At 44.7% G+C, this 26,665-nt stretch overlaps 1 protein-coding gene across 1 annotated transcript in view; it reads left to right on the forward strand.

Moving 5' to 3' along the window:
- LOC119652567 (elongation of very long chain fatty acids protein AAEL008004-like) overlaps window positions 1-25,461 on the forward strand; it is a 128,233-nt gene extending 102,772 nt beyond the window's left edge. The window contains exon 6 of the mRNA XM_038056780.1: window positions 24,061-25,461. Within this exon, the coding sequence (XP_037912708.1) occupies window positions 24,061-24,243 (183 nt within the window). The 3' untranslated portion in view covers window positions 24,244-25,461. The remainder of the gene's footprint in view (window positions 1-24,060) is intronic.
- Window positions 25,462-26,665: the final 1,204 nt, after the last annotated feature.

Consider the following 26,665-nt stretch of genomic DNA (forward strand, 5'->3'; position numbering starts at 1 on the left):
ATTCTCTTGATGTGCTAGCATTTTCGGAACCAGATTTTCTGGTACCAGCACCTCCCCTAGAGTCTCCTCTAGATTCCTCCTTTCTTCCACAAATCTCGGACAGTGGAAGAATACATGCTCTGGGTCCTCTGGGACTCCATTGCAATTTGGACAATCGGGTGAGGTCTCCAATTTAAACCTGTGAAGGTATTGGAGATATCCTCCGTGCCCCGTGAGAAACTGGGTGAGATTATAATTAATCTCACCGTGTCGTCTCTCCAACCACTCCTTGATGGCAGGAATGAGCCTGTGCGTCCACCGGCCCTTTCCCGAGCGTTCCCACCGCTCTTGCCATCTATTTATGGATCTCTCCCTTTCAGTCTTCCTCGTCCGCGATGAGGAAGAGGTTGGCTTTGCATTGTATATGTTCGCCATCTCATCTGCCAAGATGTCAATCGGCATCATTCCAGAGATGACGAATGCTGCATCATCTGAGACAGTCCTGAAGGCAGAGCATACCCTCAGGGCTGTCCTCCTGTAGACTGAACTCAGTTTGGTAGCGTTCCCTGACATCCACAACGCCTCCCTCCAAACTGGGGTCGCATAGAGCATGATCGAGGTCACCACCCTGGCTATAAGCAACCTAGAGGTATGCCGTGGCCCTCCAATGTTCGGCATCATCCTTGCCAGGGCCATACTTGCAGTGGATGATTTGTCGCAAACATACCGCACATGTTGCTTATAGCTAAGCTTCCTGTCTATCACCACCCCCAAGTATTTGATGGTCGGCTTGGAAGTGACGATATGATTCCCGATTCTAATACAGGCGTAATCTCTCTTCCGACGCTTAGTGATGAGGACCGCTTCCGTTTTTTCCTCCGCAAGTGTCAGACCAGAGCTCTTTAGCCAACTTTTAACAGCACCGATTGCCTCACTTGAGTATAACTCAGCATCTTCAAGATGCTTTGCGACAACAACCAGCGCAATATCGTCAGCGTAACCCACCACTGTGGCTTCCCCCGGAAGGGGAAGATTAAATACATCGTTGTACATGATGTTCCACAGTAGTGGGCCCAATACGGAGCCCTGCGGGACACCCGCGGAAACAACGTACTCCTGCGGTCCGTCATCGGTGTCATACCAGAGCCTCCTTTCAATTAAATAACTATCGACAATTTCGGCGAGATAGGCGGGAATACCAACCTTCGCTAAAGATTTCCGTATTAGATTCCAATTGGCCGAATTGAATGCATTTTTCACATCCAGGGTTACTACCACGCAATATTTGCTGGTACTACCCTTTCCGTGAATTGCATCTTCGGCCAAGCCAGTAACCAATTTGATGGCATCAATGGTTGATCTGGCTTTACGGAACCCATACTGCCGATCCGAAAGGCCGCTTTGGCTCTCAACAACCGGGAGTAGTCTATTGTAGATTACCCGCTCTAGCATTTTCCCCACCGTGTCCAGGAGACATATGGGTCGATATGACGACGGTTCACCTGGAGGTTTACCTGGTTTAGGCAGAAGTACCAACTTCTGCCGCTTCCATGCCATTGGAAATATCCCCTCGGACATGCACGCTTCGAACAACTCAGCGAACATGTCCGGTCTGGATTTCACGGCAAGCTTAAGGGCCTTATTCGGTACTCCGTCCAGGCCCGGCGCTTTGTTGTCTCCTATTCTACCGCAGATATCCAACAGCTCGTCTCTGGTGACTGGCGGAATTGCCGCCACATTCAGAGGTGGTTGGAATGTGTCGGTGCTCTCCTCTTGCTGGGGGAATAACCCCTGGATGATTTTTAGCAAGAGGGTGGGGCACGTGATCTGCGGAGATGAACGGCCTCTGAATCGTCCCATCACGATTCTGTAGGCATTCCCCCACGGGTTTATGTTCGCTTCTGAGCAGAGCTCCTTAAAGCACTCCCTCTTGCTTCGCTGGATGGCGAGCTTGAGGTTTTTGCGGGCTGCCTTATAGGCGCGCTCCTTTTGTCCCTGTTCGACTCTACCTACCGCCCTCTGAGCCGTCTGTCTGTCTGTCTGTCTGTCTGTCTGTCTGTCTGTCCGTCACACGCATTTTTCGCGGAAACGGTTACAGCGATTGACACCAAATTTGGTAGAAAGGTGGGAACTGTGAACGCTCACGCATACAGTGAGTTACATCCTCTTACGTCGAATTTAAGGGGGGGTCCCCATACATGCAAAAGGGGGGCGTAATTTTTTTTTTCATCAAATATAGTCATGTGGGGTATCAAATTAAAGGTATCGGTTAGTACTTTTCGAAAACGGTCTTAGTTTTGACATTTGTTGGAAAGGAGGGGAGTGCGGGGGGTTGAAAGTGACCATTCCTTTACGGGGGCCATTCTCAGAAACTACCCAACCGAAAAATCTGAAAAAAATCAAGAGGCTGCCACTATATGGTGCCTGGGCTCCGAAATACCTTCCACACTGATATCTGCACAAATAAAGTTAATAATAGTATATTACTATAATTTTTAGTAATTCGCTGCAAAACCTCCCTTAAGTTCATGCTAGAACGACGTTCTACGACGTTGAGAGTCCTTGCTCTCAATTTGCCTCTCATAGCATTTGAGAGTTGAGAGTCCTTGCTCTCAATTTGCCTCTCATAGCATTTTTTATTTCCCGAATACCGGTATTTTCGAGGACCAATTTTCCTCTCCTCTAGAGAGTTGTCCTTTTAAAGTTAAAACTCTCTTAGGAGGATTAAGGAATGATTTCCTCTCCTCAGTCCCGTATCTTCTCTTTTATTGAATTGATGTTCGTGCTTTGAAGCTATTCTTACTAGGTCTTACTGAACGGTGAAAGGACTCGTTGGACGAACGGTAATTGATAAAAAGGAACGGTTACTCATCTGATCAGGGTGTCACATTAATGGGCTCCATTCTTCCTATCAACTTGTTGAAGTGAAATTCTCTTATAAAAGGGGGCGGACGGAGGAAGAAAGTAGGATGTGGTTTGGGATGGGGTGCATACGGGAGAGGTTTGGGAAAAGGATACTAGGATTGGTAATGGGGATGGGTGGGTTTTAAAAATTGAGATGAGAAGTAGTAATACCGTCGGGGTCAAAAAGGGAGTTTTGGATATGGAGAGATAACAGGATTTGAGGGAACAGATAAGTTCGTAAAAGATTCTCTTGGATGATCTCGATCTACATGGCCTGGGAGATAAGGGGATTAGGATGGGTTTGATATTTAGTGAGGAAGATGAAGTCATGGCGTGCTAGAACAAAGTCGATGCGGGGAGTTTGGCAGGAGTCGTAAAGGATCTGGTTGGAGATGTATTCGGAGCGGTCTTCATTTTTGTAGGAGCAGTGGCATAGGATTCTGCGGTCTTTGAGTCACAGTCGTTCGATTTGTGTTGGGAAGCTGTCGGACCAGAAAATGAAGCCGAAAATGAGGAGGGGACGAATAATCTGTTTGTAGCAAAACAGCTTGACTTTAAGAAGTGTTGGGATGTAGTGTTTCAGGATTGGGTAAAGGCACTAGTTGCACAGCTTAGTGCCTTCATAGGGATTTGGATGTGGGATTGTTTTGGGTAGGTCTGCGGTGAACAGGGAAAAGAGGATAGCGTAGGGGATCGATCGCTGAGGGATGCCAGCCGGACTTAAATAGGATGAAGAGAGGTGCTGTTGGATTGAACTTGGGATTTTCGCCCGTCAAGAAAGCTAAAAATTAGCTTGCAGAAGAGCGGATGGAAATGGAGGACACGACAGAGTCGAAAGCCTTTTGTATATCCAGTAGACAGGCTATGGTCGGCGCCTTCCGGTTTTTTTTTTGGGGTAGGGTAGGTGAATGCATTTACGCACACAGTGTTGGACTCCCGATTCGGTACGTCATCGGACTACCAACTAAACACCTCCCCATCGTCAGAGAGATAGCCTGGAACCGTTTATCACATTGCTTCGGGCTAGTCCCCGAACTCTCCCGCCTTGCGGAGCCTTCAAATCAGGGAATTCCTTTCACCAACGGGAGGGGAGAGGAGGAAGGGAACTGTCAGTTCAAGGAACCCCTTGCCATCCGACTCCTCCACCGGTCGAGTTCTATCTTCTTAGCAACGAGAAGGGCCCGAACGTAATGGGCAACACGGTTCCACCTGTCAGCAGTCCTCAACATCTCTTCGACAATGTTGCCTGGAGAGAGATCCCCTGTGTTTAAATAGAGCTCCTGACGAACCCCATCCCACCTTCCACAAGAAAAAAAAGTGTGGTGGACGTCGTCCACAACTCCATTGCAAAACACACAATCCGGAGAACGCGCCTTTCCAATCTTGTGCAGATAAGACTGAAAACCTCCATGCCCACTTAAAAATTGGGTAAGGAAATAGTCAGTCTCACCATGCTTCCGATTCAGCCACGCACCTAAGTTGCCGATGAGCCGCGCAGTCCATCTGCCTCTAGTTTCATTTTGCCAAGAGAGCTACCACTCATCTAGAGTGTGTTGCCGTTCTTCGTGAGCAACCACCTCCCTTGGCTCATCTCCCTTGCGCTTGTATTTGGCCTGGCGCTCCCTAGCAAAAAGGGCAACGGGGATAACTCCCGCGATCACCATCACGGCCGGTTCAGAAACAGTGCAGTACGCAGACGCCAGCTGCAAAGCTCGCCGTCTCTGTACTTGCGCGAGGCGTTTACGATATACCTCCTTTTTAAGAGCGCCAGTCCATATCTCTGCGCCGTAGAGCAGGACAGACTGCGTTGAGCTCATCAGGAGACGTCGCCTACTAGACCAATGTTTGCCATTAGCCTTACTTAACGCCGAAACTCCAGCCGTAGCCTTGTTCGCTGCTGCTTGGATTTGCTCAGAAAAGCTCATCTTTGAGTCAAGAGTCAATCCGAGGTACTTGACCGCTGATTTTGACTCGAAGATCGACTCGCCGAACGATATGGGACGCAGGGTCGGAATTTTCTTTTTAGTCAGGATGACTACTTCGGTTTTTTCCAGTGCAAGGTTGAAACCATGAGTAGTCATCCATCCGCTTATCCGTCGCATCAATATGCCGAGTGTGCTTTGCGCCTGTTCGACAGTGCGTCCAGCAACAAGCACTGCGACATCATCTGCGTAGCCGATCAGGCGCGACTCTTCTGGCATGTCGAGTTTAAGCAGACTGTCATAGGTGGCGTTCCAGAGGTCCGGCCCTAGGATGGATCCCTGTGCTATCCCCGACGTGACCACCATCCACCTTTGACCCTCTAGTGTTTCATAGAGCAGGGAGCGGTTCCTCAGATAGTCCCTCAAAATCCGTAAGAGATAGTTCGGCACGTTGAAGGTATTGTCTAGTGTGCCTAGAATGTCTTTCCATCTTACGGAATTGAAGGCGTTTCTGACGTCAAGCGTTCCAGGAGCACCACTCGTCGACTTCGGCGGCTATGTGCCTCTGCTCGTCGAACGGCGTCCACGACCTGCATGACAGCATCAATTGTCGTTCTCCCTGCCCTAAAACCAAACTGCCGGGGAAATAAATCTCCGGCAGCGCGTATCGCTTTAGCGAGTCTACTTCTGATGAGCTTTTCCAGCACTTTCCCAGCAGTATCAAGCATACATAGTGGGCGGTATGAAGACGGCAATTCGGGATCGCCTTTCCCTTTAGGGATCAGCGCAAGCCTCGCAACTTTTCAACGAGCAGGGAAAATGCCCTCTTTCAGGCAAGCGTTGAATGCGCCGAGCAGTAGGTCTGGCCGTTGTTGGAATACCAGTTTGTATACCTCTGCTGGAATACCATCGGGTCCTGGCGCCTTCTTGTTTTTCATAGAGAGGACTGCCTGTTCCAACTCTTTTATAGAGAAAAGTGGACAGTCCTCTGCGCTCTCCGCGCCGACGTGACCATCCCATACGGGGTGCGCAGGGAAGAGTGCCCTCACAATGCAGTCCATCTGCTCGGCCTTAAGTGAACAGGGTTTCCGCAGAACCCCGATTTTTCGGGTTACCAGTTTGTAACCGAGTCCCTACGGATCCCCATTCACCTCGTCGACCAGATCTTGCCTTCCGGTTGAGACCCAGGAGAACGGCCGTTTTGAGCACGACGAATGTAAGTCGGGGAGTGTGTGATTGGAGTCACAGTGCTCGTCGATGATTGCTTTTACAATCCACTCGAAGAGCGGAGTTGAGAAGCGCAGAAGGACTTGATCTGGATGAAGTGGTGTGTGTCGAGTGATTGGTTAGGGCAGTAGACGGAGGCGACGAAGACCGGGGTTGGTTGGGATTCGAAGGAGATGAGGGTGACTTCAATTGATTTGAAGATGTTGGAAGGTGGACAACATCTCTCCTGCTGGAGTTGTATATCCAGGCGTATTACGATCAAGTTCACAGTATCACTACCAAGCTTCCAAAATCAGTTTCTCTCTCTAAAATACGTACATATCTTCCTTACAGCAGATACATATGCTTCAATAATTTTCAATAGCAAAGGAACTAACTAACCATAGGAAACTGAGGTCTCCATCACTCAGCAAAAATGATTACTTCAATATCATTAAAACTACACCATCCACAATCATTCACACATAAAACCTGCTCTGTTGGTTTTTCGCGACCTACAACAATTAAGTGAACATAATTAAATGCCAGCCATAAATATCCATTACCACGCATTACACAATCGAAAACTGGTACAGTTATTATCCAAACCATGCACTCCACCAAGATACATTCATCAACATCTCGTGAACAACTTGATGAGTTTATTTAACAAAGTCATACATTGTTCTTCCACACATACCCGTCTGCATTGCCTTAAGATTGCTCATAAAATATTTTGGGTCTTCTTGAAGATGAAGATACCAAAAGCGGGAAAACATAACCTTCCGAAGAAGAGCCCGGCAATGGGGTATTTTCCATCAATGTTGAATTTACCAACGATCCCATAGGCCATGCACTAGATTAGCAATCTTTTCTGCAAGCATCAAAGTCGTAGAAGCAGCCAGGTCTGTACTAGACATTCAACTTCAGGAAAAGATACGCAATCACCTCTCAGATAGCTGTCGCATTAAAGCATGCAATTAATTGAATAGCGCTGGATAGTTCAAAGCTAGAAAGATGTTGCAACGTAAATGCACTTTCGAGCTATAAAATGAGTTGCAAATTCAAACCGTTTGGCAAATAAATCACCTAAAATGCATCAACTGTTAAGATGCGAAGTAAATTCGAGTCGATTTGTTTAACTTCTTGCGGAAAATAGCTATTTTGTTGGAGTGGATTTATTATCTATTTTTACGATATTTATTTTTATGTCTTCCGAATAAATTACTAAAACAATCTTTGCGGTTCTTGGTAACATCTAACAAGTCAATACACGGTAGTTCGATTGCAAGACATTCAGTAGTAATTATCACGTCAATCATCTGCAACCAAATAATAATCTAAACTGTGAACAATCTTTTGGCATTCCAATCTACCGTCATTGTTAGGATAGTGCCGGTCATCACCGGACTGCAGAAAATGAACTATTCACTCACAAATGCAGAGGCGGCAAAGCATTAAAACTCCGTGACAAGCGAGGTTTCTACATGTTTGCCAATCTTGTCCTGTGCACATGAATCTCACTTTGAAAAGAAGCTGAAGAGAACGCGAACCTGCGGAAAATTTTAAGCCAATAAGCCTGACCTCAGACGAACTAGATCACATTTTGAGTGCATCCTCAACTTCCAACAAAGCAAATCAGATGAAACACTTACCCTTGCAGACACGAGGGGAGTCATCTGAAGTGGCTCTTGCCACGAAGCTTACCGGAGGTTATCTGGTACAATCAGGACCGAGATGGCCACCTGAAGCATATGCTCCACAAGAATCCTTGAGGAAAGTGCTCCCGACCCGATTGGTGGTGACTGTGCCCATATCGTAACCAGAGCTCCTTATGGGCTATGTTGTGGAGTTACACTGTACAACTCAGGCGGCATCTGAAGTCACTGTTATCACGAAGCCTAGGAGGTTATCCGGTACTATCGGTCACCTGAAGCATATGCTGCTGAAGAATTCTTGAGGGATGTGCTCCTGGGCCTGATTTATTTCCCTTTATGAGAGTTTCAAAGTGGTCGTGCCTATATCGCGAACAGAGCTCCTTGTGGGCTATATTATGGAGTTGCACTGTACAACTCGGGCACCGTAATCCTTAATTGCAGCAGGAAGTATTAGATAGGCCTCTCATGCACTCAGTATCAACCAGTACCGCTGTACAGATTTACCGGGCCTCTGATTATGGTCTCCAAATCAATCCGTGTCTGAAGATGACCGTGGTATTATACCTACACGACAGGTTTAACCCCAAACTCGCAGGCTATTAATTCATGGATCTAACTTTTCTCAGGGGTGCGACTGGTTCTTCCAATATATCAGAAACTATACTGAATGACAGTTGCTGTGCATATCTGGTTCATCTTCCAATGTTCAATTTTTTGGGTGCCATTTTCAGTAATTTCAGTCCCATACCTGAAGCGGGTAAAAAGTTAATGGTAGGTGAGAAGGATCCCATCTTTAAACTGGATGAAAATACTTTGCGTTGAAAAATCGCAGCGGTATCCTCCTTAGCAAGTTAAAGTGCTACGAATGAAAAATATTTTCATATAATTAACCTTCCTTTCCAACGGCTAAACACCGCCACATGAGAGGAGGAGGACCTTATTCTATTGTCCGCATCCCTCTCTTCTCTTTATCCCCACCCATTCCGAAGTTGACGCTGACAAATCAAACTTTACTACGATTTTATCAAAATATATCCCATTTGAAGCGCCACTACTTTTTAAAGAAACGTAATCGCTGCGAACCTTCAACCTGCTTGGAGAGAGATGATCTCTGACTTTTCCGTTCATACTCTCTCTTCCGCCTGGTGGATGGCATTCAAAGTTAAACCCTTCCATTTTGACATGGAAATAGAGGCCGTCGTAACTTTTTAACGATGCTAGAGAAGGGGAACTTCCTCTTCTTCTGACTGATCGTCGGTGTTTATTTCATGACCCCACTTGACCATATGCTTAGCCAGCATGGATTTTGTGAATTTTAGGGAGCACTTAATAGCCACTTCTACCCCTTTCATATGCTCCCTAAAGCGATTACTAGCCTTTTCTTCTGTTCGATATACACCTTCGGACATTCTGCGCAAGCAAACTACCGCATAACTCCTTTCCTCCTCTTCGCATAACTACCATAAAATAATAAATCGCGAGGTGGGCAAGGTTCAAGTCTTTCCCTTCACCCATCACAACCGCTCCTTCCTCGTCTTCTCTCCCTTTTTCGACCTGGACTGACTCCGCCACACCTTATGGTTAATTGTCCTACTGTTCTCCACACTGTCTCTTCTCTTCCTTTACATATGTAGTACGATGGAAAAAGTTGGAACGTTGAAAACATCGTTAGGTACGCCATTCCATAATAGCACACCCGTAGTGGCAAAGGAGTACCTTAGGTCTATCGTGTCGCACTACATCCTTCTTCCTGTTAGATAGCTGTCAACAAGCATAGTTAAATAACTTGATACGCCAATCGTCGTTGAAGACCACCTTATAAGGTTCAAATTGGCCGAGTTGAATGCATTTTGCACAAGAAGGCCCTGCGTAAGACTCGGTAGTACTACAATTACGAGCATTGCATTTTCAACTAAGCCTGTAACTAGTTCGATCGTGCCGATGGTCGATCTTGCCGCACGGAAACCGATTTATCGGTTTGATAAGCCTCCTCCGCTCTCTACAGTCGTTCCAGAAGACCCTACTGATTTTCTGTAGAGTCAGCTTGAAGTTTCTTTTAGCTTCTTTGTAGCAATGCTGCTTCACCTCCTAGTTAGTTGTACCCAACTGACCTCAACTGGCCCAATGACACGCCGACCGAAGATCAGACGACTCACTGTTCTGGCAGAAGCTAGTCCTCCTACTGTTTCCTGGAACGTCAGTGAATGCTACATCCACAGTGATCACCATTTAGTAAGTGGTATGCGAAAGCAGGCCTTGAGTGACAGTACTGTGATTCAGGTTAATTTGAATGAACCTCATTTTCCCACCGCATTATGCCTACTGTGCAGGTCCAGCATGTACTTGAGGTTCTTGTCACATTACCAGACAATGTGGCTCTTTCGTCCGTCTGCATCTGTCAGACCCATCAACCACACTTATCCATGCCCTTGCCAGATTCCATATAAAATATACTTCAAGCATCTCGTCTGCTGGTGATCACCTCATGTAAACCGTACAGCGGAACTGTTCTGTACAGATTTCTACCCTAGGAGTGATCTCGTCTAAGTCCTCACACTGTCTAGCAATTCCAGATTTTTCAACAACCACGACAGCACTCTCACCAAGTAAATTGTTCACATCGCTGCCTAAGTCTCTGGCTGCTCTCATCGATCCTTTTTAGCTTCAGCTTACGATCCCGCCTTTGGTTCCTCGAATTCCCATCCAAGGCAACTTTTACCATGCTTAGTACATCTGCGTAGGACATACTGCCAGTATTAGAAATGATGATCGCCTCAGGTCGGATCTTTGCTTTTTCCTTCTTAGCTCAACCGTCAAATACATGTTGATTAGATATCAGCTCCCTTAATGGCACCAGCGTTTTGGACACTATTTTCCCAGTTATCGAAGTTCTCCTTCAAAGCGAGCGACTGGCCTTTTCGATTTTGTCGCACCTTGGTGGGTTCCTGGGTGTTCATCCTCCTTTTCCCGAAACTGCTTGTTCCACCCCGCCTGTCAGTGAGCATACGGTTGGGTGTTGACTGCGTTACCGAAGGAGTAATTTTAGGGCTATCTCTTGATTTTTTAGCATGTTCCTACGATTTATTGGACAGTACCCTGACGGCACACGCTATACGGTTGATTGATGCGTGCACGTTGTGCCTGTCTTTAATCAATTCCAAGAGCTCAACAATTTTGACTCGAAAAAATTAATGAAGGACAATTCTTCTAGGTTGGACTTCTGCTCAGTAGCTTTTTTCTCCTGGATGATCTCCATTCCTACTTCCGCACATTTCGAGATGTTTAGGGAGCTCCTTTGGCCCGGTCCTTTTACCGCCTTGGATATTGGAACGGATCTCTTAATCTTGGGGATCCCTCTGTGGCGCCTTGCACTAGGATGCTCTTTCAACTAGCCTGGTTCTACCTAAGCTTCTTATGTTGCCTACTATCGCCTTTTCAATTTGAGTCCATATCCTTTTCGACTTCAATTCATATCCCCTTCAACCTTAACATATACTCCATGAAGTTTTCTGGTGTAAATGTTCCCAGACTGTAGATTCCAATTCGGTCCTTTGGGCTGCAAACCTTACGCAGTAAAGTAAAAAAGTTTCAGCGTCCATTGCAATGTTCGTGCTCTCCAGGGGTGGTCAATAACCTCCATGTCATACCAGGAGACATCATCTTATGAGTATAATACAGTCCATTCTGCTCTACGGAGCGGAGACATGGACTGATGCATTTGGCAGGGAGGTATATCGTAAGCGCCTTGCTCAAGTGTAGGTGCCTTATTACTTGCCTATCGCAATACTCCATGATGATGATGATCGTGGAAGGGATCTACGTTACCCTCCTTGTTAAGAAATGTAAAGGCATCTACAGGCGCAAAAGAGAAGACTCAAGAAGACCGAGAACGTACCCTAACTGGGTGGTGCTCTCTTGGAAAAATGAGCTGAGAGGTAGATGGACTACGTCAAGTCATAAACAGCTCTCTCTCAATTTCGATCTCTTCGAGGATGCGTGCAGCAAATATCCATCAAATGTTTTCCGCGAAACCAATGGTGGCCATGCCAGCTGAGAGCTATAACGTCAGTACTTCGCTATACATAATTTTCCACAAGAGTGAGCCTAGAGCGGATCCCTGTGGGACGCGGTCTGTTGTTTGAAATAATTTCGATTCGTCAACTGAACTACAGTATAGAAACCTATCGATTAAGAAGTTGACAATGATGCCTACCAGGTGCTATGGCCCAACTAATTTAAGTGGAGTCTCTGGGGGTCCTCCGCAACTTCGACAATGCAAATTGTAGGATATGCCAAATCTGGTGGCATGGTCCCCTATAGGCCAGTACCCCACGCAGACCCACACGCGTTTGGCACAAGATCTCTTGCAGATCGGTCTTGTTATAGGCCTACTTCTCCTTGTCTTAGCGCAAATAGTGGGCTTTCAGCATTTGAAATCTGAGACTACGAAGTAGGGCAGATGCCTGCGGGACACAGACTGTTCAGTCAGTTCGAATAACTTGCCTGGGGCTCTAGGAAGAAGGTTCACCCAAAGGTTTATTTGACTTAGAAATTAATATTAGGGTTTGCTTCTTTCATTTTTTTTTTCAAAATGGTCCGTCTTTAAGACATACGACAAATCACTTGACAAACATTTTCAGGTATTTTCTTCGCAGTTTTGGAGACCTCTTTCTCGCATACCATTGGAACTTCGCCGGAGTTCACCTGGACAGTGGGAAAATTAGCGACAAGCACATGTCGTGAGAGAATGCCTTGTGACATTCCTCGATTTCAGAATTCCACCAAAAGTTCGGTACTCTTTCTGGGAGCCAATAGGCATAGACGCGTCACAAGCTAGCCATAGCTTTTCGCCGATCTGTAAAGCCATATCATTTTCGTTTCCTTCCAGATTTGTATTTCACAGGAAAACCTCTTTTAAAGTCTTTTCATCAAACTCGTGATAGCCCATCCCCCATCCCCCCCCCCCCTCCATCGGAAAGAGTTCGCAACTACACGATTCAGAGATAGAACGTCAATATATGTTACGTCCCCATACGTTCATTTCTCATCTTCTCTATTTTTCCCAATGCGGTAAAAGCGCGGGCATGTATCCTAGGGTTATGGTTACCTGAATCTATTGCTAGCATGACCGCCGTTGATTTGACTCCTTTATCTTAAGACTTGATACCACAGAGCAAATTTAGATGGATATACCACTCTTTTTCACTCTCATGAAACCAGGCTCAAGGACCTTCGTTGTTCCTTCTATGCCTCGGCTTCTGCATGTCCACAACCGCGCTATTCCACTCTTATCCGTAAGCAAGTTCCTCTGGACTGACTATGTTCCTAGCTGGAACCGTAAAACTTGCTTAACTTCTCCGTTTGTAGTAGCTTCATCCAAGTCCTTACATTCAATGACTACCCGATTTATACTCAGTTTTGCCTCTCCAGGTTCCACCAATAAGGAGTCAATATTCCCCCATAGGCCTTCTGACTTGTTTTCATCTGGTTCAAATTCTAGCAGCGCCCTTTAGCGTTCGCCTTATAAGATCCATGTTTTTACCTAGATCTGCCAGCAAAGTATCTGTTTTAACCTTGTGCAGATTGTCAACCTATCGGATTCGATTCTCCTCCGTAGCTTTTTCTTGCTTCCCACCTTAGTCCAGAGCGGATCTTCAATGCACTTTCCGTCTTTTATTATTGGGACTGGTAGTCTTTTGTCGGACAGCTTTCTTGTTTATCCTCATCATCATCATCAACGGCGCAACAACCGGTATCCGGTCTAGGCCTGCCTTAATAAGGAACTCCAGACATCCCGGTTTTACGCCGAGGTCCACCAATTCGATATCCCTAAAAGCTGTCTGGCGTCCTGACCCACGCCATCGCTCCATCTTAGACAGGGTCTACCTCGTCTTCTTTTTCTTGTTTATCCTGAGGGCGTTTTCTCTATTTTGAATTTCTGGCTTCGTTCAGGAGAGTCCACTTTCCTATTAAATTCTCTTAGTCTTTCAGGAAGCTCCGTTGTTGCATCTATCAGGGCTTATATGTTATTATGCACAAAATATCGCGCATTGACATACTTCATTAGATCTTTAATCATTGTGCCAAGTATCTGCCTGTTTGTCTGTCAGTTACACCCTTTACTACGAATAGTAAAAGGGGATCCCAATACCTGAAAAAGGAGGGGAGGCTTAAGGTCTTTTTCCATCAGACATAGTCATGCAGCGTATAAAATGACTTGACTATTGTTTTTCGAAGCTGGCGGGCAGTAACATAGCGCATAACATATCTTTTTTTTTTTGTTTTATACGTTGGAAGGTGGAAAGTTTCAAAACCTACCGCTGGCTCCTGCCATACGGTTATGTGAGACTTTTACTCACTAAAACCACCTCCTTCTCCTTCGCTTAACCCACTGGACTGCCATTTCGGTATCACGTCACGGGGCAGGATCAGTTATGAACTGCGGCTTCTGTCGTTATTTGTAACTTTTCTCCGAAGCTCCTCCCTCCTCAGCAGATTGTGGATCGTCTTCATTAATTTTTCCACCGCCCTCCAAGATGTTCCAGAGGCTAGCATGTGGTCCACGATATTTTCGGGTGTCAACCGTGCCTCGGTGTCAATTTCCGCCTGCGCTCTGTGTGCAGCGAACCGCGGGCAGTTAAAAACAACATGCTCCGCATCTTCCGGAATCATCACGCATGTCGGGCAATACGGGGAGTCGTCACGCCCGAAGCGATAAAGGTAAGCGCGGTACCCTCCGTGTCCGCTTAGGAATTGAGTTAAGTGGTGAGGTTCACCGTGCCTTCGCTTAATCCATTTAGAGACATCTGGAATAATCCTGTGTGTCCAGCGTCCTTTAGGTGAATCATCCCACCTTTTTTGCCATTCCAAAATAGAATCACTTTGTGCCAGTTGCCGACGATTGGTATAGGACTCACCGATTGCACATGATGGGTCATAGAGGCGTCGACCCTCGTTCGCCAAGATGTCGATGGGGATCATGCCGGCTATCACACAAGCTGCTTCATCTGAAGTTGTACGGTAAGCCCATGACGTACGTAATGCGCTCAATCGGTATGGGGCTGCGATTTTTCTTCTGTTTGCTTCTACCTTCAAAGACGATGCCCAGACTGGAGCTGCATAAAGCAAGATGGAGCTAACAACACTCGAGATCAGGAGCCGGCGGCTTTGCCTAGGACCACCTATATTTGGTAACATTCCTGCCAACATTGTAGCCACTCCGGAAGCCTTGGTTGCTAAATTTTCAAGATGAGACTTGAATTTCAGTCTTTGGTCAACCATCACTCCTAGGTACTTACGATGGCTGCGACTGTATTATGTGTTCTCCAATCCTGATCTTTATCGACGTCTGCTTCCTTCGCTTTGTAATCAAAACTGCCTCGGTTTTATGCTCCGCGAGTATCAGACCAGCTTCCTCTAGCCAAGACCTGATTTCAAAAGTTGCCTCGTTTGTGAGTACCTCGATCTCATCAATGTCTTGTGCGACGATAGTTACTCCGATATCGTCACTCCTTTTGGTAGTTGCAACTTTAAAATTCCGTCATACATTATTATCCACAGGAGAGGACCGAGGACTGATCCTTGTGGAACCCCGCAGGTTGTTGTATACATTTTAGGTCCATCGTCCGAATCGTAACACAATATCCTCTCCCGGAGAAATTCCATGACTATGTGCACCAGATATTTAGGATTTTGACTGAAGCCGCAATTATTTTGCTCCACTTTGCCGTATTAAAGGCATTCTTCACATCGAGAGTAACTACCGCGCAAGATTCATTGGCCGCCATTGCTTTTTCCGCAATTTCCGTCACCGTGCTGATGGCATTGACAGTAGATCTTGCCTTTCGGAATCCGAACTGCCTGTCTGAGAGAACACCCTCCCTTTCTGTGATTGGTACAAGCCTATTGAAGATGACCCGTTCGAAAAGTTTGCCGATACCGTTCAGCAGGCATATAGGTCTATAAGACGAAGGATCACCCAAAGGTTTATTTGGCTTCGGGATTAGCACAAGCTTTTGGTTCCGCCACTCTCTTTGAGGCACGTTGTAAATGTTTCAGAGAACCACCTTGGAACTGTCTCGACGGCCACTGTCAGTGCTTTATTCGGAATACCATCTAAACCTGGGGCTTTATTTTCGGCAATCTTCTTCGCGGCTTCCAGGACTTCTTTCGTGGTTACCTTGGGAATTTCACCGGGATCTACCTGGACAGTGGATAGGCTCGACTCACTTGAAACGCAGCAAATCAGAGTTGGTGATCGGCGGTAAGCGCTTTCCCTTGGTTGTTGCCATAACTGCCTTGTATGCACCTCCCCATGGGTCGAAGTCCGCTTCCTTGCATAACCTCTTGAAGTGTTCAGTTTTACTTCTAGAGATGGCTGCTTGCAACTCTTTCCTCGCCTTCTTATATTGATTGTGCAACTCTTCAGACTCAGACCGGTTTCTTCTGCGTTGGCTGTGTCTGCTGGCTTTAAGGCAAACTTTACGAAGTTCATCGATTTCGGCATTCCACCAGAAGTTGGGCATTCGTTTTTTGAGTAACATGCAGCGAGGCATGGAAGCGTCACAAGCTTTTTGTAACTTTTCAAGGACCTGCGCCACCTTTTCTCGTGCATTTCCAACCGGCATCGCTTCCTGCAGAAGTATTTCCTCGAACATTTCTTCATCAAGTTTTTTAGATGTCCAACCCGATACTGCTGTGTTCTTGATTCGCTTTCCTCCTGTCGTACGCTCCATCTGGAAGATGATAGCCTGATGGTCACTGTGCGTATATTCCTCGCTCACCTGCCATTGGAGGTCCTTAGATAATGAATCGCTAACAAAGGTCAGGTCTATTACCGATCCCATATCCCGTCTCCGAAAAGTATTGACGCCGCCAGTATTTGCCAGAACAACGTTCAGACGTATAACATATCTAGAATCTCACCTAGCTCCCAGGGAGAGAGAGTTGAGTCAGCGTCTCATGAGTAGCCTCCGGCATGGACGACACCGTGGTCCGTCTTTCTCCTTTTTTGTAGAATTTGGGTGCTTAGCTCAAAAGGAGGCTCCGTGAACTAAAAAAGTGGGTTTAAGATGTTCTCCAATTGGTCCTGTCTGACATCAAGCCGACCCTACAAAAACTTGATTGGATCCTAGTGGAATCGCACCCTAGGATACCATGTCAACGTAGTTCACACTATCGAAAACCCACTAACTAAGATTGGACTGAACATCGGAGTCGAATCCAGCATTGACTGTATTCTTTCGATTCCCGTACGCTATCTCAAATATTTATTCCTAAATTGACAACACTTTGGTATTTGTTTACAACTCAACTATCCAACCCATCTGATGTAGCCAGGTTGCCGGCTCTTCCTCCAGACGCTGATGTTTGTGCTGCGATCTTGCAATCCAGCTAGAAGATATTTATCTTACCGGTCGTTGTTGCATTACTTCTAAAATCGCGATCCACTTACCATAGCCGCATAGATACTTGTATCTATCCATATACCTAATGTATCTGAAAATTATATGTATTCCGCAAACTGAAAATGTACACAGTCAATGAAGGTAGTTACACTGGCATGCATTATGACGAAACCGAAAGTTCAAATTGTGCGTTTACCAACCGTTACCGGTTTTTTACCCAATAATTTCTTGTTAGAATGTGATTTGCTTAGGATGTACGTATGGACGTAGTGATCGGAGTGACTTTTCCTAACTGGTTTCCTATGTCGTTCTTTCCCCTCTGGAAGTATTGCAGAATTTGCAGATAGTGACCCAATGAAACGTGCACGATTCAGATACACACATGTGTTTATCGGATTCCGAGTAGGAAATACTACAGAAGAGAATTACTTAGTGGATATGGGCTAATTAGGCGACTAGACAGTAGTCAGGCGGGAGCAAGTTTTTTAACCATTTTCTGTTTGTCTACTTTGTAATGAAAGAATTTCAGGCGTACTTTCAAAACCAGTAATTGGTGGTAACTACCGTATATACCAGGCTGTAGGATTATAGCATATTCGGTCAATGGTACCTGATTTCTGTTTTAATCGCTTAACTTACACTGTCAACTACTGACTTATTTTTGTGATAACACTCAACAAAGGCCTCAACCTCAATACCACGAAAATCTGCTAGGTATGGTCTGGTGTCAGCAGAAAGGACTCTCTACGCAATGACACAAGAAGAAAGACGTGATGATAACAAATTCTGGTACCCAGCGAAAGATACCTGGTAACCCGAAGCCTAAATTTGAATCTGAATTTTAAAGCGTATTAGAGCCCTAAAGTTACACTAGCAAGCAATGGGATCAGCATTGAACTCGCCAGGGATTGTTACCCTATTTCCACTCGAATACACATTCGTAGCTAAGTCGGCTGATATCCGACATCCAAGCACGATTCAAGTCCCTGCCAGCGGGATTGAACCACAACCTTCCAATGGGAAACCTTGCCATTCCCATCACTAAACTATCCGGAGGCCGGATAAATCAGAACAGAAAGACGACAGATGACTGAGAATGGAAAGCAGAGGGCAATGGACGGAGAACAGGAGCTGAAGACAGACGACAGAGGTCATCTGCCCGTGGATAAAAATAGCTACCGGAACGACACTCAGAACAAGAAACCAATATGGAGGAAAGTCCTTGGGGTTTTAACGTAGATACCTGCCGTGGAGACTTAATCCCACGGTCTTCTTAAGACACGGATTGATTTTGGGACCACAATCAGAGCCCCGCTGTGACAAGTAACAACGGTACCAGTCTATACCAAGTGCATGGCTTAGCATTCATACTGGTGGATGCAAGACCTACCTAAATCTCTATCGAACTAAGGAGTACGGCACCCGTGTTGAAACGCAACACCACGCCGAGGCCCAAAGGTCTTTTCTCGCTTGAGCATCACCAACAACCCCCATGAAGCTCCCACTAGGGGGCCTACCGCAAATAACCGAGCTGTCCTCACATACAACAGGAGGTTCCCATGGTACCAGTATACCCCTGGTAAGATTTCGTGACCAATTTGCCACTTCAGATGAGTCCCCGTGCAGACTCGGATCTGATCGCCCTAATTAGGCCCTTTGGAGCATTCACCTGCTGCATCACGGCCGGCAAACCAAAGTGAGTACAGCGTCTCCCGATGCCACCACTATGGAGGTTCTCCTCGGCCACTTGGTTTTGGTTTGGCCGACAGGATTCCCGCCCCGTCTTCCTCACCGCCACCTCTGAGCATCAATATGGAGGAAAAAAGGAAATCGTAACTTACGGTACAGGGGCTCGGAATCCTAGTGTCGTTCAACCGATTCAAGAGAAACTCAACCATCTCCTGAAGCCAAGGTCGGTAAAAAATGGAAATCAAAGAAGCTCCCCGAAAAGCTAATAAATACGAGAGTTCACAGTGAGAAAACCAGCTATGAATCATCGTCCCTCTTCTCGGAAAGAAAATATTAGGGTTATCTGAACTCATGTAGGACAAACACAATGCCACCTGGCCTTTTTCGCTGGTGTAAATATTTATTCTTGCAAATACCGATATTTCGGGAACCACTTGTTCCCTTCATCAGTGCTAACAAGACTTGTTAGCACTGATGAAAGGAACAAGTGGTTCTCGAAACAAGTCTCTGATTTGTTAGCACTGATGAAGGGAACAAGTGGTTCCCGAAATATCGGCTACACCAGCGAAAAAGGAAAAAACAATTTTTTTATTATTTCGAATTGATTCTGGAGCTAAAAAGTAGCTGAAATCACAAACAAAGAGGATAACCGCGGCGTCTTTGAAAATCAGCTCGGGCCAATCGGTTTACAGGAGTCCACAATCTGGGGACTCTGGAAGGTATATGGGGGCACGCAAACGGTAACTATCAGCGTAACGCCTAAAGGAGCGTTCAAACTGTTGGCAGCTGATAAAGTAAAAATATGCTGGATCGTCTGCGGATTCAGCGAGCAGATATTTTAGTTATCTTGAATTTTTCCATATAACAAGGATATGCACCGATGACTGTAATAGGTCCAAGAGGTGTAGAATATCTGGAGGAGAAGATCATATATTCAAGGAATGCCAGACTGATCCTGAATGTATGCTTTGCATGGGGAAAAAGGCGTCGACTGTCCACACGTGGCAGCAGTAGCAGATGACCAGTATTTAGGACAGCGTTGAAATCTATTTCAACCATTGAAGGGGAAGTGCAGGGCCTACTTTCACAGATCATCTATGACGAGAAAGCCAAAGTAGCCTAATCAACGAGCTTTATCGAAGTAATAACAGGCGGACCTAGGCCACATATTTAACTGGCAACGTGGTAATATAGGCAAGTGGAAATGAATCCATTCAAAAGCTGATGAAGTTCCCGCAAGTTGGATTCGTCAAGCCAAAAATGGGTTTGGCTATGCCAAACATGACGATGAGGAAATGCTCGGTATGCTATTTTCGGATGCAAGACGTCGAAACACCAAAAATTAATAAGGGGGCAGGCTGTGGATTATGACAGCCAAACCGCGGACATCAGGGGCTGTATTTCGATTAAGTCTTTCCCCGAGCTAGTTTTGGTGCTTGGTGAAATTTTTACACTTTACGACGGACAGATTCAGGCTCAGTAGTTGATTTGACATATGTGAATACATTGGCGACGAGAATTGTCTGGTTTGTCAGGGACCAGTTTATTCATGACGACGACCAGGTAGGTTTTCTTCAGATGGGCTAAGCGGCTATGTATATTCCCGGGAAGTTGGAAATTCGGGCTGATCCCTGAAAATGTTTGAAGGGAATGCATTCATTGATTGCTATTGAGAGGCCATGATCCCGGTGGTGCCGCTTCAGAAAAGGTAGGACAAATTATGAGACCCATAACGAGACTATGCGATGCGTCATGCCGATGAAGATAAAGAAATCGCCGAGTTGCTGGCTGGAAGCTTTTGAGCAAGAAGGACTTGTCAACGACCTAGAAGAAGACCAGGCTTCCGCGAGAAACGGAAAGTATACGCCAATTTTCGAGCTAGGATTAAGCCTAGCCGAAGGCTATTCGAACCAACCTGCGAGAATTCTTCACGGAAGTTTGCATGGGGTCAGACCAAAATCCCCGGGGAACGGCGTACAGTTTATTATGAAGAGAATGAGGGGCACCCTCGCTCTCTTCACCATACCTGCAGTAACGGAAAAAGAACCTGCGGAGATTAGCCGGGCAATTGATGAAAATAAAGCTCCTAGTTTGGATGCTTTTCCCAATGCAGCCCTTACACTCGCTGTTAAGATCAGACCTAACTGGTTTATCAGCGTATATGGAGCGTACATGGTAGAAGGAGAAGAAACTAGCATGGATGATATCTAACATTGGTGGCTCAAGATACAGCCGCAGATTACTTGTGGCCGGAATCGTTCGCTCTATGCTGTTATACGCAGCACAATTTGGGAGAAGGCACCAGCGTGTGAGAGCAGTACAATCTTAGTTGAGGCAACGTGTATTATTGCAGGAGTGATATCAATGGATATTCTGGCAAGTGAGGCGACGAGGAAAGGAGAGTGGAACTGCCTAAAAAGATACAAAATACCAAAGGGCTGCAAGGTGGGAGTTGTTGGAAAAGTGGCAATAATCGTCAAATGACTCGCTAAGGGATCACTGGACCCACACTTTAAGTCCCCGTATTAAGGAGGGGATTCAGCGACAACACGGCGAGATTAACTACCAACCGAACCAATTCCTGCCAAGGCATGGTGGTAACAAGACGTTTCCGTATCGATTAAGGTTGGATGATTTTCCCTTTAGTTCTGAATGTAGTTGCCCATCTGAGGACCGGGAGCATGTTCTACTATCTGCGATTTTGCATAGACAGGAGAAGCCTGGAAGTCTCTCTGAGAACCCGTATAAGCCTTCAAAACATCATCGGGAAAATGCCAACTTGCCAAAAGCTACCTCAAACATGCCGTCTCCCACGGACTGATGCAAGCTGCAACGGTTTCAGGATTTAAAGTGTTGTCTCCCCTAATTTGGTGGTATAATATTAAAACGAGTTTTTTTCCGGAGGATTGGAATGCCAACAGCCAAAACGTCAGATTTACAGTTAACAGGCTCGCGACGTTTCTTCAAGTAATCCTGATACCCATAATTCTAGGTCGCGTAGTTGGAATCCAAGCTGCTTCAGTATCCAGTTCCGACAAGCAACGTCATGAAGAAGAATTTAGGGTATGGGGTCATGGTTGGGTCCAGAGAATCAAGCTCACTCTCGAGCTTATTCAATCGACCAAGATTTCCTTAAAATTGCTTTAAGCTATCGGGTCAGTGTATTTGAAGTAATTGAGGCTTCCCTTTTCTATTCGCTAGTAACATTTATCAAGCTCGCAAATACCAATATTTTGGGAACCACTTGTTCCCTTCATCAGTGCTATAAGTCTAAGTCAGGCCAGATTGCATACCCTGTCGAAAAATCTCCACCCATTTCTCTCAATGAGTGCTACAACGGTTACCCCAACTTTCGACTTTAAATCTGCTGCTAGAACTCACTGAATGAACTAAATTCGATTATCTTGAGCGACACAGCAATTGAACTTCTACCTGGAGGCTTCGCTTTAACACCTGTTTCCTAGTGCTTTCCTAGGCGTCTCCTAAAGGCAGAAAGCCATTAGATACTTTATTAGACATGATCCTCCCCGGCTGCATTCATCATGAGCCTGAGGAACCTACTCGATTTCCGGAATTGACCCTACCGAGATACCTCCATCTTGAATTTGAGGAAGCCAGACAATTGCATATAAAATACAGGGCCTTCTTCCCTTTTTCATCACATTGGATACGAATAGTGGAACCGATGAGCACATTTTTTTCCCGGTGCTAGCTACCCATAGTATTCCTAAACTTGAAATTTTCGGTAGCTAATGCAAGCTCAGCATTCTTGCCAGTAAATACAAGACCTATCTACTATCTCTGCCGCAATTTAGGGATACGGTGCCCGAGTTGTAGAACGCTTGAGCCCCCAAGGACCCCGGAAACACCATGAAACTCTCACAAGAGTGCCAACCGTGAATAACCGGACCGAGAACACATCCCCCAGGAACTCTCCTACATCATATGCTCTCAGAACTTTCTACAATAACCTCCTGTGATTTTCCATGACAAGAGCTCTTGCAGACTCAGGCTTGTTCAGCTTCCTCGATCACTAGGGGACCGGCCATAGCCATGAATAAAGTTGTCGCCCTTCCTCAACGAGTGACCTATCCATCACCACTTCTGCCTTCCCATTAATACGTCTATGGGTATCTGGCCCGTACGCCAACGAAGTGCTTCGTACGAAATTGCATGAGGCAAGAATACCCAGATGACATAACACAAAGAAGGGTTTGAGGAGGCTCACCGCTTTTGAGTAACTGTAGAGGTAAATTTTTATATACTAATCCCAAATAGCAACAGAGAAGGAAGTTTGCATTGAGCAGTCTCAGCTTGATGTTGGCATTGAGATAGCCGCATTTACAGAGATACGACATCGTCTCTTCAGCCCTCCAGCCCCACCAATAATGAGAAGAAAAAAGCAGCCTTTCCCGACTGCACTGTGGACTTAGATTTCCTCTGAGATTTTACCTCTATACTGCATCACATGTGGAGAGACATCGATAAATTCGACATGTATAGAGCAATATTTATTTCAACCAATGCGTCTTTATTCCGCCTCGCTGGTTGGCTCCAGTTGGCAGAGTTGAATGTGCTTTTAACATCCTAGGCAAGAACAGCCCAATATCCGAAAAAAAATCCCCTTACTCTGGAAACAACAACAACAAATTTTGTTATTTTCACTGGACATGGGAATATTCCTTTTTATAGACACACCTCGAAGGTCTTGTTGAATGGTTAGACCTAGGGTTCACTGTTAGTTTTAGCGCTTTATTGGATAAGCTACTCAAACCTAGAGCCTTATTGTCGCCCATCCTCCCACATATCTCCTGCAGATCCTTCACTGTAAATGAAGATATCGCACATTCGTTGGACAACCATTTGCAATTGGCGAGGAAACCGAGTGGCAACATTTCTTGAGCCCCCGTAACTTTCCTCCGTTAGTTATCAAGCAACTCTCCACTGTAGACTCTTCCTCGAAAGCTACATGAAGTCCTAACATTCGTAAGTACCACGTTCCATCACATGTTTTGTTAGGCTGCTCAACAACCGACCCGTTAAAATTGTCACCTATTATTTTCTGGCCAAACCTGTCCAGTTAAATTAAGCTTGGTGGATTGCCTCCATCTTTGCTCTTATAAATCCGCCTTCCGACTCTATTATCTCCTGAAAGAGCTATTCTTGGCCGCTCGAACTGCATTGTCTCTGGTCTAAATAATACCCCTTTCAAATTGGAGAAAACAAATTTTCCTTCAATATTTTTATTACAATTCTTTATTAAAAATATTCATTGTTATTTTTTTTTATTTCCAGGCTCAATTCATCCTATGCATTGTCCACACAACACGTGCCTTGTTCTCAACATCATGCCAATTCTCCAAATTCATTTCTGGTCTTCTGCTTCTCAACGCCTCAATATTCTTCGTCCTCTTCATGAATTTCTACGTCCAAAACTACAAGAAGAAACAAGACCAGGCAACGAAAAAAATCGAATGAAGTGTTTAAGTTAAACGAAAAAACAAATAAACTATAAAAATTAGGAAATAAAACTGTAAGATAGTAGATTGTATAGATTTAATATCAAAAATAGTTGCCAAGATACTTAAAATGATAAGAATGTACATTTGTAATGTTTTTGTAGCTTGCCAAAATATTTAAATATATTTAAACAATTTCTTTTTAGTTACTTTGATAAATAAAAAAAAAATTTAAGGACATTTATTCATAAATATTTAAAAGAAAAGATACTAAGGTAATTACAAAAGAAATTGTTTGAGATGAAAACGTTATTAAATGATGTTATTTCCATACTTTAAAAAATATAAAACAATATTGTTGTATAATATTATTATTATATTTTTTAAAGTACAATTTATTTAAAAACTATGTAACTAAATTGTCTAGTTAGTTACTCAAAGTTGAAAAGTTTCCCAGTCTCTTAATTGTAAAATACTAAAACACAGACGTTGCGCAACTAATAATTAATATTATATTTTACATTATCCATTATTTTTCGATAATGTAAAATATACAAATGAATTGTTTTAAGTAATTTATAGACAATTTAGTTGTATTTGTATACTTAATTAGTTGTAAGTTAGAATTGTATAAATTTCATTAATTTTAAGATAAATATTACTTACGTTTCGATTAATTATAAAAAAAAATACATTTGCCAATGATAAAATACTATTTGGTATTTTATCTAACTATTATAGAATTATCAATTTCAGGCGACATACAAAACCGGCAATTTATACAAAGGGGCTGCTTATAAAAGCTTATCTTTAAGGTGACTGAAGCAGTTCTGCACTGTATAATTAAATGGGCTAAATTATTGTTAAAAACTATCTGAAAGTCAGTAAAAATCACAAAAAAGATACTATACTATCTAAAATTGTGATTTTAAACTTAAAGTAACTTGTAACTGTCTCAAATTGCCGTGAATTAGTAATATTTTTAACAATTGTACATAATTTTGATACAAAACGGTTTAAATATTAGAAAAAAAAAATGTTTTTATGAAAAGAGGCAGCGATTCCATGAAGAACAACTCAACATTGTAAAATATCTGAAAGTAATCGTGTTCGCTTTTATCAATTTATACTTTTTTTTGTACACATTTTATTGATAAGATTATGTACCTGAAAGGCACTAGCAATTTCACAAAATCTACGGTATTTTTGAAGGAAATAAATTATTTCGAATGGAAAAGTTGGTTTTGGATATCTAATTAAACACAATATTGCATAGACAATATATATTGGCCATATGGCAACCGAGTTGGTTAAGCGTCAGCCATATCGAACTCGAGAGTTCAAATCCTGGTTCGTCACGGATGATTGTGCTCCTTGTGTTTGCGTCCCCCATATTTGAAGACCCTTTGCCTTAGACTAAACGTAACGCCATGTCATTTACAACATGCTAAAGGATTACCAGTTCCAATGTAACCACCAAATTTCGTATAACCATTTCCATTCGGATAGACAGACAGACATAACTTTTTCTTGTAAAGAATTTTTTTTTACTCATGGAGGTAGAGGGCATCGAAAGCCACAGTGTGGAATTTTAACCTACTAAAACCAGGTCTCCTCACCCGCTATGCCCCAAGGAATATCATCTAGAGACATTACATCGTGGGGCGGGTTAATGGCCTATCGGCTTTTAGTTTAGTTTAGTTAAATGGGGGGAGCCGCAGCTCCGAGCACTCAGGCCATTATTAGGCCCATTGTACTAACCCCGTAAGTTGCCTATTCAATGGCTTCCCGCCTACGGTGTTCGCAGGCTTTAGCGAATCTGAGAACATTCTCAAGAGGCAGAGAGTGTGCAGATTCTTCATTGAAGAAAACCTTGCCAAGGTGTCTTCGTCTGAGATCTGAGGATGCCGGGCAGCTGCATAAAAAGTGCAGGGCTGTCTCCTCCTCCTCCTCACATTGGTCGCACATAGCCGAAACCACTACCCCAATCTTTTCCATATGGTAGTTTAAGGGGCAGTGTCCCGTTTTCATGGGTTTTCAGGGTTTTCATGTTCCACTTTTTAAGGGACAACAAAAATGCCGCTCTAGTGGCCCTAGGCTCCTTCACAAGGATTTTCGCTTGCCGGCAAGAGTCCAAATTTCTCCACTCGGTTGCGTGAATCCTTGCAATTTCACCTTTCAGAGTAGACTTGACAGTAGATGGTCGGATTCCAAGAGCTGGTTCTGGGCCCACCATTGTGGATCCAGACCCTCGGCGAGCCAGTCTATCAGCCCCCTCATTACCGGCGATGTTAAAGTGCCCCGGCACCCACATCACAAATGTTTCGTTCAGTCGGCCAAGTTTCAGCAGCACCTGATGACAACTCCACACCACCTGGCTTGATATGTTGTTGCCATCTAGTGCTGATAATGCCGCCCGACTGTCGGAACAGATTCGAATG

Source organism: Hermetia illucens, chromosome 3 (assembly GCF_905115235.1).
Source record: "Hermetia illucens chromosome 3, iHerIll2.2.curated.20191125, whole genome shotgun sequence".
Taxonomy (NCBI): Eukaryota; Metazoa; Arthropoda; class Insecta; order Diptera; family Stratiomyidae; genus Hermetia; species Hermetia illucens.